The following is a 14,199-nucleotide window of genomic DNA, read 5'->3' as shown; positions in this document are numbered from 1 at the left end:
AAATTGCACGAATTTCTATTATTGCAAATATTATATTTGTGTAATTACAAATTTTCAATCCGATGGGGCTCCTGTCCACCTGCCCTCTTCAACAGCAATCCTCTTCCTAGGCACAGATCTTGGTGCGCTACCTTGGGCTCTACATAGGCAAACGACTCACTTGGAACCCACAAACTAGATTTGAAAAGTCAAGCACTGACAAAATGTGCGAAACGTCTTAATGGGCTACTTGGACGACGCTCTAAATTGCCCATTGAACTCGAAACGTTTGATGTACAATACTATTATCAACCTTATGGTGGACTTACGAACTAGAGCTGTGAGATTCAGCCAAACCTACAAACATACGGACTGTACAGACTTTTCCAATCAAAGCTACACCGACAGATAGTTGAACAACGACCTCAACCATTCGTCTAGTCAAGACAAAATATCACAAGTTCCATACTGCTCACTCTTCTCGCTCCAATCCTCTTGTACCAGTCTCTCGCCTCTACAGAAATTCCTGAAAATCCACGACTGAACCGTCAACGGCTCCAACTCTTTCTTGAGGCCTAAAAATTATCAACATCCATATCGTAGAGAATGGTACCACTATGTTGTTTGTCTCCTCCTTTTCTTCACGTACCATTTACATCATCACCGTCATATTTACTTATTGTGTAAATTGTAAATTGCTAAATAGGTAAATAAATGTAAAAAAAAAACTTTATAAGTGTGATCTACGTTGACTATTTCGAGTATATCTTTATAATCGGACTACACCCGCATTATTCCATAATCTTGCATAATAGTGGTGTCAATCCTTTTACGAAATTGACTAACTGACAAACAGACAGGTATTGCATGTATGTGGTTAGTGTAATAGAGTAATCTTGTAATTCATACCATATACCACTGATCGAATGGACTATTCAATATTGATCGAAATGGTGATGATGTAATTAATTTCAAAGATTTAATTATAATTGTATCTGAGGGCACGCTAAGAAGAGTAACTGTTATCACCGTCGTCTTAAGTCTTTTAGATACCTAGGGGATAGTCTATAACCTTAATCTGCCCATACTCAGTTAACTAAAAGGCTTGGACCATTTCACAGAATGTTCACCAAGTCTTTCTCTCAAAAAAAAAGGATTCAAATTGGCGAGGAATCGGTCCAAATAAAAAACAACAACTCGTCTTTTTGCCAAAGTTTCGACAAAATATATTGCCTACTTCAGGGCGTGGCTTTGCGGATTGGTTGAGTTACAGCAAACTGAAGAAGTCACGCTCTGAAGAAGGTGATATATTTGACGAAACGTTGGCAAAAAGACCAGTTGTTGTTTTTTATTTGGACTGATTCCTCGCTCGCCAATTTGAATCCTTAATGTAATATTTTTATGGTCAAATAATAAGACTCTATATTTCCTTCTGAAGGATCGATGTCTTAGAAGAGTATTAAGGAATTGGATCCTGCTAGCACAATAGAATTTCTTTTTCTTTTTTCTTTTTGGCAGAATTATATTTTGATAAAACAATCCGGATATCCGGAAACGGACAGTGTGACGTAAGAAGCTCCTAGGAAGAGAAAATTTATGGGCCATCAGCTGGATTTATCAATATTGAATTTCAAACCCCGGATCATGGATTTTGATCGAAACGTTCATCCCAGAGAAGTTTTTTTTTTAATTTTATATTTGCAAATTAAATACTGGGGGCCAGCTCGCTGCTAAGTGCTTTACACATTTTGATACATATTCCAAATGGAGTTCAGGTTCTTCATAGGCTTTGATATAGTCTTCTTGAGGCTGTAGGCTCGCCAAGGTGGCAATGGGAAGTGGATGGCACTGGTTTAGGGTGAGAAGTTGTCTGATAGTTTGGCCATTTTGATGGTTCGAATGCCATGTTCTCTCGAGTATTTTGTGTATTCCTAGTGAACCATAAGGCGTTTAGTGCAATTCCCAGTGCTCCCAGAAAACTAAAATTTGGGGATTTTATATTTTGACTTTCCTTATTAGTATTTGTTCTAAAAAAATTGTTTATCCACTAGCTCACACAAGCGAACAATAAGTTCATTTACTGACACTAACATTTTTCTCATTCAAGGAACCACAGAAAGCTGTATTTCCGGTAAAACGCAATCTCGAAAGTTCGATTACACTTCCTCTTAAGATTTCAAAGAGAAATTATAATATTTAAATAATTTAATTAGAATTTCCTGGCTAAAAATCAAATGACATCGCAGAAGATATAAAAACATTTCCTTGAATATGTTTATTACATAATTTTATTTAAGAATAATCTTATCGGTGGAGTTGGAAAAAAAATTGTTCATATTTTTATTTAAAAAGTCAGAGATATTGATTAAAAAAATAATCAAGAATATTAAAAAAATGCATGCAATCTAATTTATGCAGTTATTTTTTGTGGTTTCATTTTAGTAAATAGTTGCATTTTTTTAATTCCACATATTTTTTTATTAATATTACGTTAAATTTAAATAATATTGAAAGAAGATTGAATAAAATAATTATTAACACACGTTATAATGTTCTAATGACCTTGAAAATAGTATAGTTACGAGAGAACAGCCGATTTTTATGTTTTTGTTTACTTAATTGTGCACGTTTTGAGATAAAAGAGCTCCATACTTAGTTAAATTTATCTAATTCTAAAGTAATTAGTTTAGGAATATTTGCTTAGTACTTAAGTACGGATTAACCAATCTAAGAAAGGTTCTTGCTGTAAGATTTGTTGTCTATAACGAGAGGACAGTGCCCTGAGGCCGGCTGTGCTTGAAAAAAAGGTGTAGGCGATAATTTGCTCTGATGTAAAAAAAGTCAAGAATCGCTTATTTTTTTCTGGCGATCTACCAATTAGGTGTCGTGGACGGAGGTTATTAGCAAACATACCTTACTATAAATTCCTCATATTAACCATTAAATAAAATCAAGGCCTAGACTAGTACCGCAATACATCTTAGCTTTGCGGGTCTAGCCTATAACCGCCAAACATACTTTACTATAAATTCCTCATATTAACCATTAAATAAAATCAAGGCCTAGACTAGTACCGCAATACATCTTAGCTTTGCGGGTCTAGCCTATAACCGCCAAACATACCTTACTATAAATTCCTCATATTAACCATTAAACAAAATCAAGGCCTAGACTAGTACCGCAATACATCTTAGCTTTGCGGGTCTAGTCCAGGGGTTCTTTTATCCAAATTTTGTGGCTCTTCTGCCTAACCAAAATAAATTGTATATTTCAATTTTATTAAAAACAAATGAAAATTTCATTTATTAAAGATATTTTTCCAAAAAGAATTTTAAATGAGATTTGGTTTGAAATTGAATTGAATTATATTAAAATAAAGTACGTAATATATAGGACTGCCGCCATTTTCATTCACACACAGGTTTAGTTATTATTTATTTGTTTATTTACTTTGCAATATGTGAAAATAAATATATAAAACATTTAAATGTTATTGAATATCATAAAATAACAATTTGCGAACACAAATTATCTACAGAGGTTTTTACACAATCATCCTTGCGGCTCGTGGTAAGATTTATTAAAATTATTTAAGAAGAATTGGCTCTTTACTTAAAATAGGTTGCCGACCCCTGGTCTAGTCTATAACCGCTCGACTTAAGGCAAGGGATGGGTACTATGGCACTGCAGCTAAGAGGCACTAGTAATCATAGGTAAATCCTTCCTCTCTACTGGGTCCAAGATCTTACATACTAGTTTCTATTGTGATATGATCTCTTCTGGCTGCAAAGTGCCAAATATCTCATGCTGCAACCTTGCGATAACTGCACAGTCAAACAAGATATGAGAAACCGTTTTCTGACGTATTCCACACAAGTTCCGGGTTTTGAACTTTTAAGTCGCAATGAATTTGATTTATTGGCCACTTCCTTTTATAAAGGAATCTAAAAGAATCGATTCTGTTTAAGGAATCATTTGGTACAATATCTATAATATTATGGCTTATTAAACAATCCTAGAAGTCCAAGTTTTTAGATAATCGGCTTAGCGGAAGTTGTTTTTATCCCAGAACAAAAGAAAGATATTGACGCATCTTCAAGGAAAACAAAGATCAAAAAATTAAATTTTATCAATAAAAACTGGAATTCTTTAGAAGATTTTTTTACTCTTTAAAGAATGGCTGACCTTCGAATAATAGCGTGATTTACTTCGAATTCGTTAAACGTAAATTCTTTATTTTAGAAGAATAAGCTAAATTGAAAAACCAATTGATTAATTCGTCTTCCAATTAAATTATTTCCATTATTTTCCTTCTAATTGTTAGTTTAACACCTGCCTTAATCAACGAAAGATAAATAGAGTATGGAGTAACAGGATGTTGGGTATTGATTTCTAGCCTTGAGCGGAAACTTCCATTCTGTTGGTAATGTCACAATGTAATTGGTATATATTTATTTTCCCTATCTTAAGTTTAAACAAGAAAATGTGCGAAGCATCTTTACACTTGACATTTCTCTAATTATTCTATTGCACGAACTCCCTTACAATCTTTAGGTGTAGAAAAAAAAATTAAGTTGGCATTTTTACTTAATTTTAGTTCGTCTACTGCCACTATTTCACATCTACACCCAATTTTGTAGCTAGTAGAATAGGCTGCATAGCTGTTAAGGAGGCTGTGATTTTAGTGATTGAGGTACTTTGATAAAATAAAAACTCTTAGTTCAAATTAACGAACTTCATTTCTGTTATTTTCTAAATTTTGCTTGATTGTCTAGACGAAATACTTGATTAAATAAATAATAAGAGTTTTATCATTTATCTTTAATTCTATTGATTGTTACAGGTCTCGCAAAAGAAGGCCTAGTTCTAGCCAAGATGATGGTAAGGAGGATTTGATGGACGAATGTACAGCAGCTCTTGTCCTGATGCATCTTTCCTGCAGCCCACATTCACCTTCCGGTAAGTACAGCATTTTTTTTTTGGTCTCATAATGAATATTTAAAGTACTACTTCTCAAAATAGTCGGAAAACTTATTAATAAGATATTAAAGAAACTGTGCTGCTTATAGAAACTGCAGAAAAAAAAGCGTAACGTTGAAAAAACACCTAACTTTGAAATTTTTTTCCACTTTCCCAATGAAAATTAGAATTTCCAATTTTCATGTAATATTAAGAACATATCCTCGTTTATAAGTCGTAATATTTACAACACAGATCAAATAGATTTTAAGAAAAACGTTTCCATAAATGGGCAAAAAACGGTTTTTTCTTCTGACATGAAGCTAGTTTTGATCCTACGATTTGCTCTCCTAAAATCGTTGTAAAACTACTTTTGCAATAATAGTTGTAGAAAAATTAGTTGTTGGGGATGGTGTAGGAATTAGGCATCCCTCTAATGTGCCTCTCTGTGTGTTGTATAGTTTTACCATCTTTTTTTTTTTGTTATGGAAGTGTTAAAATGTTTAAATAATTTGGAATTTTAAATTAAGAACTTTGTGGTTTTGTTGGAAGAGAAAATGGTGACAGTGTTCTCTCGTTACAGACAACACTGTCCATCACCGGACTATATCGAAGGGTTTAGCAGCAGCTGGATTCTAACCCGGGATCTCAGCGTGGGAATCCAATAAGCTAACCGCATAGCTAATCTCTTCCCTAATTTTTGATTATTGTTATTCCACCTTATTTGCAAATAATATATTTTTAAAATAACCGTAGACAGTTCGCAAAAAATTATTTATTTAAAGGGAAATTCAATGTAAACAAGTAAATCTTCTACATCTTGGGTAGTATTAACTATCAAATAGTGGCTGACTTAAACAAAATATAGGACTTAGACTTGTAGAAGCTCTAGCTTTTCTCCTACGTCACATCTGTTTGTGGTTAAAACCGGTTTAATATTTCTGGACAACCATTATTGGAGGTAATCATCCAGGATTGCTTGAAAAAGTTGCACGAACTTTATGAGAAATAGTTTTAGAAGAATTTTCATAGCAAGGATTTGAATTTTTCGTTTGAAATACCCAAGGGTTTTTCCAACCCTAAGGTGTCGCTGAGAAACAAACTTGTAAGCTCCCCCCCCCCCACCTACTTTTTGTAATTATATTTATATTAAGGGCTACAAAATGTTAAGAAATTCAATACAAAGAGGAGAGAAAATAAATTGTTTTTTCACAGTTAAAGCAGAATGTTTTGTAAAGCTCCTCATTTTGGCTCCTGTATAATCCATTCCTTGTTGGAGAAATTTTCAGCAATGATTCAGCATATAGTTGAATTGGAAAACATTATAGTTCTCGGCAAAACGTAATACTATTACTGGAAATTGCTTCCAAAACTTGTTTTCCCTCTGGCCGAGGAAATGATTCCAGTTAATGGCACTATTTTAGCACGTTATTTCACCAATCCACGCTATCTACTCGTAGTTAATTAATGTTGCAAGTATCTCGTTTTATTTCATTTCTATTCAAATTTTGATTAATGCAACTACTGTAATGAAAGTCATTAAAGTGTTAACGGAGCTAGATTCAAAATTTCATTTATATGACTTGATATTTATCTGTTACATTCACTTACTCTTGCCAAGAAGAAGTTTGTAATCGTGTCTAGTTTTGTACTGAATTAGTTATAAACTTATCCAAAATTCTTAAGCTTCACTTCTTGTACTATTTACTCACCTAGTTATCGTAGTTTTTCCGGAAGTCATTTTTTTTTTTTATTTTTTTGGAGGATTGGTTATCTGGGGACCACAATATTAGGCTTGAACAAATTATTTTCGTGTATTTTAGGAGCGATTTTATTACAGGACGAAACCTGTTAATACTTAAAAACGGATTTTAACACACCTAAATCCCTATTTAGCGTGTTAAAAACAAAATCAATTTAAATTGCAATTTAACTCATACAAAGTATATATGACTCATAAATAGAAAAATATAAAAAAAAACAATGGAATGGCGGAAGTAATGTGTTAATTGTTTAAAGCTAGGAAACTTAACTACATAATAATAAAATAAATGAGTCACTCCATCAATCCTTTTATATATAATTGCAAAAAACCTGATTTAGTCAGCAGTGTTCCATATATAGTGTGTAGTCTTTATTTCTTTGTTTTATTTATTATATGGTATAACGCTACCAAAATGGTGGCAATATTCCAAAACAGTTGTTCTTCTAATATATGCTGTATTGAAAAAAGTCTTACTAGAAAGGGAAATAGCCTAATCACTTGTCTATAGTATAGACCTTGAATTTGTAGCTTGATGGCTGCCATTTAAATTAAAAGATTAACAGCTGTAAATACTTCACACTACTTTCTTTTAATGAAAAAAATTTACAAAAATTCTGACGCCCATATTTTATTCAAACATCAAATTTTTCAAAAAATTATCTTCATAAACATTATCTCTAGATTATAAAACCGCACCTAACACCGAATTGGCCTTTTTAGGGTGAATCTCCCCAATCCCAGCTGTTCTCAATATGCTTCAAAAAAGAAATTGTGCTAGAAAAATTGTTTACCTAAAATTTAATTATCTAAAATTTATGTAATGTTAATAGAAATTTAGAGATAAAATCTCTGAAAAGTATAAAAATGCTTTGGATTTAGCAAAGTGGTAATACTTCCTTTAATTTGAGAAATTTAGTCAAAAACATTTATATTTATTTATGATATGTAAGGCACCAGTTTCCTTACTGCATTACCCTCAAATGGTACATACAGTCTTTCAAATTCAATAAAATAGTCTTGAAAATTTTTTTAAAATAACAAAAGTTATACATCGTGAACGAAATTTTGAAGAAAAGAGTGAGGCGCCACGATAGCCGAGCGGTTATAGGCGAGACCCGCAAAGCTGAGATGTATTGCGGTACTAGTCTAGGCCTTGCATTTTATTTAATGGTTAATATGAGGAATTTATAGTAAAGTATGTTTGCTAGTCGTCTCCGTCCACGACACCTAATTAGGTAGTTGGAAAGTAAAGTTTGCCTGAAAAAATAGGCATAAAAAAGCCTATTATCAAGTCTAATCTGTTGAGAGATCGATTGATCGACTTATTGGACCTAAAGTCCCTTGCTGACTCCTAAAACGTCATCAAACATGAATTATATCACCCCCTTTTTTTTAGTTATGCTAACCCTGTTGGCACCAGACTTATTTCCGTACTTAGAGAAACGCAAAAACGTGCAGTCTGGTGGTTAGATAGATTAGACTAAGGCGGCCTCAAGGCCTACGCCACTGCGACCCCTTTGGATCTATTGTGGCTCCCCACACTCTAAAGCTCACCCTCCAGACCTGTCCTTTTGATCAGACTCTTGATGCTGGAGAGCGGCTCTTGGGTAAAGCCCAAAGGCCTTGGTTTTTCCTCCCTGAGAAGTAACATCCTTAGCCCAGACAAGCCCCTCGCACTGACACAACACGTGCAGTGCCGTTTTCTCCTCTTCCTGACAGAACCTACAGAGGCTATCAACCGCCAGGTGCCCATGCGATGCATGTGCTTTCTGAGCCTGCAGTGGCCCAGTTAATAGTCCTACAATCATCCTTATAGCCCCACGGCCTTGACGGATTAATTCTGCAGTCAGCCTCGGCGAATAGCCTGTAATGAACTCCTTCACCTGTCTCTGCCCTGTGGTGGCAAGCCAATTCTGGTGGTTACTTAAATATTGTTTGTTTATTGTTCCTATTGGAATTATGTTTTCTTACGTCTTTAAAAAAAAAATCACAAATTGAAAGTATAGATTAAAATTAGAAAGTCTCCTTAGATTAGATAAGGGCCGACAAAAATAACCTTGTAAAAATTTTAAGGGCCATTATTTTGAGTGGTACAATTTTGTACGCACATTGACTTTTACATAGATAATAAACACTGAACAAACATACGTACGTTTTGGCATTCTCAATGTTACAACGAGTATGTACGTGTAATCCCACTCACTGTATGGAGAACATCAAGGTTAATGTTTAACCTTGCCGTGTGTTAATGTTTGTTTGGTTTTTTTTAAATAACCACTGCTTCCTCTACAGCGCAATCTATTATAGTTATTACTTTGAGTTTGAGAGTACATAACCTTAACAACCTCGACTTTGTTCATTGTCGTTGCACTTTTTAGAAAATATGAATGCAGCTGCTGCATTCAGGGCCAGCGCACTTTGTTGCCATTAATAGAAGGTCTCTAGGGCCTTGTCAGACTATATCAAAGTCGAATGCAATTGGAATTTTATAAAAAATATTTAATTGCACCTTTAGAATAGGGATGCTTTTTAACTTTGGAGTGAACAATCACTCTAAATTGTTTTTGTTTAAATTCAAGTCGCGACATCTGAGATTATTGGCGCCTGGAGCTTTTTTCCAGTGCCTACCGGTTTCCGGACATTGTCTCGTTACAGGCAACACTGTCCCATCCTACGAATAGACATCAGCTGGATTCTTGCCCGAAATCTTCGCATGGAAATCACAGACTTCCTGTGAACGCTTATAACCAATAAAATTTAATCTAGTATACTGCAATCATTGATGCCACGGTAGCCGAGCAGTTTGAGGCGAGGCCCGCATAGCTGAGATGTATTGTTGGTTTAGTGGGTTCGATTCCCGTTCTAGGCCTTGGATTTTATTCAGTGGTTAATATGAGAGAATTTATAGTAAAGTATGTTTGCTAGTCGCCTCCTGGTCCACTACACCTAATTTGGACGTATAAACTGTAGATGGACTTCAGTTTATGCTATGAGTTAATTCATGAATTATTGTACTTTAACAATATAATTCATATTGTAAAACTTACCAAACAAACTGCGGAAAGTATAAGTAGCTAACTCTCTATTTTTCAAAATCTTCCGATATTTCATATTTCATTTGCGATTTCGAAAACTTAAGTTATGTTCTCATTTCTTCTTCTTACCTAAAAAGTAGGGGGAAACAAAAGAGAAGCCTTCTATATATTCAAGTAAAACTTGGCAATATATAACGTTTTTGCTGCGAATTAATCCTTGAATAAAGTTGAAGGACCTTGAACCGGAGCTCCCAGTGTCCAGTAACAGTGGCAATTATTAGCCCACGCCCGCAAACCACTAGCCTACCACCGTGCCTAAAATCCACAAACTATAATATAGTATATATATACAATATATATAAAACACTTTTAGGTGTCCCATTTAACCGACCTTAGAATTTCTTTCGTATTCAAGGTTAATTAAGGTTCCCTAATTATGCACGTTTCAATTATAATCCTAAGTCCTACGTTCCAGAGTAGCTCCCCGCAAAACCTAACTATGGTTCTGGATAGTGATTCATACTGATGGTGATTCCCTTCAATTCTGCCAAAACCAAATTTTGTTAACTGAATTCTATCCCAAACTAGCTCCTCATTTTAATCCGCCTCAACATCATGATCCCTATTAACCTACCAAGACGTCTTAGGGGTCCCCTTAACCGCTGACCGTCTAGTATAGTCTGACGCCAATCCAGAGAAGTAGTCGAACTCCATAACACTTTAACGCTTTAGTTCAGAGTTGTCTGGCTGCCGTTCACTAGTCCAAGTAATTGTCTGGTACCTGAAGCCAACTTAAGTGTCTGATTTGAAAAGTAATCTCTATATTTCATGGAATATGGAATTCATCCTAGGAACAACTGGGAAATTTCGAAGTAATGAGTCCTATTTTAGAAGTTTTTCCAAAATTATTGATGTCCCACATCAAATTTTCAAACTGTTTTACCAAAACAGCTACAGTATAATATATATGGACTTTTTGGAACTCCTTAAGACTTATTAGAACTAAAAAACTTGGCAGTCCCAATGAGGCAGTACTTCAATCCAACTAGAGTCTCTGAAATTAAAGTTCACATAGTTTAAACACCAACCAGGGATTTGAAAGAAAGTTGATGCAATAAATCCTTGGGAATTGTACTAGGTCGTGTGGGAGTGAATATTTTTGAATTTTGCTCAAACAAAACTAGCTGCTGAAAAATCATAATTCCCACTAAACTATATGATTCAGGAATTAATGTTTCCAACTAATTGAAACATCAATATCTCCATTGATAAAGCTTTTCCCCCACTCTCTGCCACGTAGAGGAGAGTAAAGTGAAAACACTGTTTTCCCGTTGAAGAAGGGTAGGGGAAACATAATCGTCCAACTAGGGCAATTTGGGAAGCTCTTTAATTGCATTTTAATGGCAGGGCTATTAATGTTACAGAGTGGCATTTAGTGCGGCCGTGTTGGTAAGTAGTTATAGTTAGATATAATTGTCGTAGCGATGGGCTCTTTTGGGTTTGAGGGTGGTGAGGGGGCTTGGGTTATCTCTGATGTGCAGAAGATGTCTCCTCTTATCCACCCTCGGTCTGCTTCGAAACTTTTCACCTTGATAGTCTATTGCCATAACTATCTATTGTTTAGTTATCTTGGATTATTTATTAACGGAACCTCTGCCCAACGAAGCAGCTCGGCCATTAGTTTATCTTTAAAACTTCACCTGCTGAAGTCAGAAGTTGTATGTGTTTTCCTTTTGATGCCACACCATTTTGAGATTGGTTCAAATTTGTTGTCCATATTCTCTTATCGCTACATGTGATTTTGTGATTTAGGCTACCGTTGGAGTGAAGGAAATCACATTGATTTTCAGATTTTCCCCACGTAATGGGTGCGCATTGTCCTTCCAGGTCTGTTTTTATGAGCAATTTCCCTCTACACACTCACTTTGTTACTGGTTATTCTAAAAATTAACTAAGAGTTGTGACGAATGGTGATCTGAGCCATTTATTTGGAAAAAAAAAAGAAGAAGATTTTTAATGAATCAGAATTTAAATTAGTAGTAAACGTTTTAGATAGCTTCAGTTTAGGAATCACATATTACGAGGGAAAATCCTAGAGGCCCCGGAAATCGTTTTTTTTTTGTGTTTTCCTGTGCAAAGAAGCTGGAAAAATAAATAATTAATAAAAAATTAAAAAACTATCAACTCAATTGCGCATGTTATTCTCACGATATTAGTAAGTAAAATCGTTTTTCTGCGCTTTTCCAAGAATCTTGCATTGTTTTTCAATCACTTGGAAAACACGTAACAATACGACATAAGAACGATTAAAACCCGTATAGTAACCATAAAACGTGTTCAAAAATGAAACACCATAGCGTGGAGGAGGCAATTTATACAGTGTAATAACAGGTTGGTTGGGCCACAGTAAGAGCAGCCATTTTGTTGGTAGTCTTGGGTTTTTTCCACGTACGCTCATTGACTTGACAGGGTTTTTTGCCCGATAACGGTGTATTCTTAAACTTATTGTTTTGTGTGAATCGACGGGGGGATTTTTTCCGCCCACAAAAGATGAAAGATGATATTTGGAAATGACCACTGCCACCGAGATGGTCTCTACAAGAAATTACACGTTCCTTTTTTAAAAATATATTTGAAATTTGACCGTTTTTCCCCCTCTACTAACCATGTTCAAATTTGTAAATTTTCATTGGTTTAACAGTGCTAATGTGCGGTCAGTCTTTAATCTACAAATTAACTAAGTAATGTGAACTATTCATTTTGGATTTTAATTCAGTAAAAAAGAATCTGTTAAGAATCTAGCTAAAGTACATAAAATACATATTATTAAAGATATATAAGGATTAAAAAGATAAATAATATGCTAAATTGTCTTATTTAATTTAAAAATTATAGTTCAAATATTTAAACCACTTTTACGCTCTTACACATCACTTGTCTTGATGTTAAAATCAATAATACTTTGTTCCCTACTTCTGATCAGACTACGCTACCTTGGGGTCACCTATGGACAAACTGCTAACTTCACATCAGACTAAAAAAAATAGACTAACAGACGATTTTGCATCATATCAAGACTACTCGACAAACGATTTAATTTTAAATTAAATTACAAACTTACTCTAAAGTCCTTACAATCCATAAAACTTCAAGAAAATCACCAAGCTCCTTATTATGTCTCGAGTAAAACCCTAAATAATAATCTACAGGGAAGGGATTAGCTATGCGGATAGCGTATTGGATTCCCACGCGGAGGTCCCGGGTTCGAATCCAACTGCTGACCCTTAGATTTTCTCTTCCTAGGAGCTTCTTACAGCTCACTGCCCGGTGATGGATAGTGTTGTCTGTAACGAGAGAACACTGTCCGGAGGCCGGCAGTGCACTTAAAAAAAGCTCCGGGCGCCAATAACCTTAGATGTTGACACGCCTTAAATCATTAAAAAAAATATAATAATAATCTACACTTTCCCTTCATGTCCGATATGATAACATTCCTCAATCAAGGAACCCACAACTCCTTATCCTATCACAATCCTCTTAAACAGCAATTTTCAAGCCTACCCTTACCCAATACTTCTGTTAGACAACTGAAACGGCAGTGACCTAGGGAGATCATCTTCACTAATTCCAACGCCAATAAGTGATCTCACAGGATATCTTCTTCAAATGAGTAATCGCCTATTTTTTCAGGCTTAACATCCAACTACCCAATTAGGTGCCGTGGACGGAGGCGACCAGCAAACATACTTTACTGTAAATTTCTTGTATTAACCATTAAATAAAATCTAAAGCCTGAGACCGGGAATCGAACCCACTAGACAAACAATACATATTAGCTTTGCAGGTCTCGCCTCTAACCGCTCGGCTACCGTGGCGCCATCTATTCTAGGTATCGCAATTGGCTTTTATAAATTTTACATTTGCAAATAAATAAATCGATAATTAAGAAAATAAATAGTATAAATAGTTTAAATAATTTAGTAATGAAAATACAGAAATGGATAGTGAATTTAGAGAAAACTTTAAAGAAACAGTCTAAAGGACAATGTATTGGAAAAATTTTAGAGAGCCTAATAAAAAAGTTGTCAGTTCGAGTATAATAAAAATTTATTATTTTGGTTATTTTAATTAAATAATTCTATACATTGATGTTCATAAGATTCTCTTCAAAATAAAACTTGATGCGTAAATAATAACGATTAACATACTGAGATAAGCATTCAACAGTTACGTTACCATCACCTGACATTCTGGAATAACCAAATAATTATTAATATATTCCTTAGAATAACTGTAACAAAAATGAAATCCATTTGAATAAAACTCGTAAGTACAAACTAGCTTCCTTTTTGTTATAAGCACGGGTCATTTTATGCATGTATTGTGCCCAGTTATTTAGTGGGTTAAGGTGCAACCATAACAGCACAGTTTGTACAGGAAGTGCATGGAAGGAACCGTGCC

The 14,199-nt window shown here is 34.7% G+C and overlaps 1 protein-coding gene across 2 annotated transcripts in view; it reads left to right on the top strand.

Annotated features, from left to right (window-relative positions):
* The window catches only part of Glut4EF (Glucose transporter 4 enhancer factor), a 235,360-nt gene that overhangs the window by 125,459 nt on the left and 95,702 nt on the right, over window positions 1-14,199 (top strand). For both annotated transcript variants that reach the window (XR_012457389.1, XM_074124515.1), the window contains exon 3: window positions 4,823-4,938. Coding sequence is in view for 1 of the 2 variants with exons in the window: in XM_074124515.1 (XP_073980616.1) it covers window positions 4,823-4,938 (116 nt within the window). In the remaining variant the exon portion in view is untranslated. The remainder of the gene's footprint in view (window positions 1-4,822; window positions 4,939-14,199) is intronic.

Source organism: Rhodnius prolixus, unplaced genomic scaffold (assembly GCF_049639745.1).
Source record: "Rhodnius prolixus isolate KJV_2025 unplaced genomic scaffold, Rpr scaffold_3, whole genome shotgun sequence".
Taxonomy (NCBI): domain Eukaryota; kingdom Metazoa; phylum Arthropoda; class Insecta; order Hemiptera; family Reduviidae; genus Rhodnius; species Rhodnius prolixus.
This window is presented reverse-complemented; position numbering and strand designations above follow the sequence as displayed.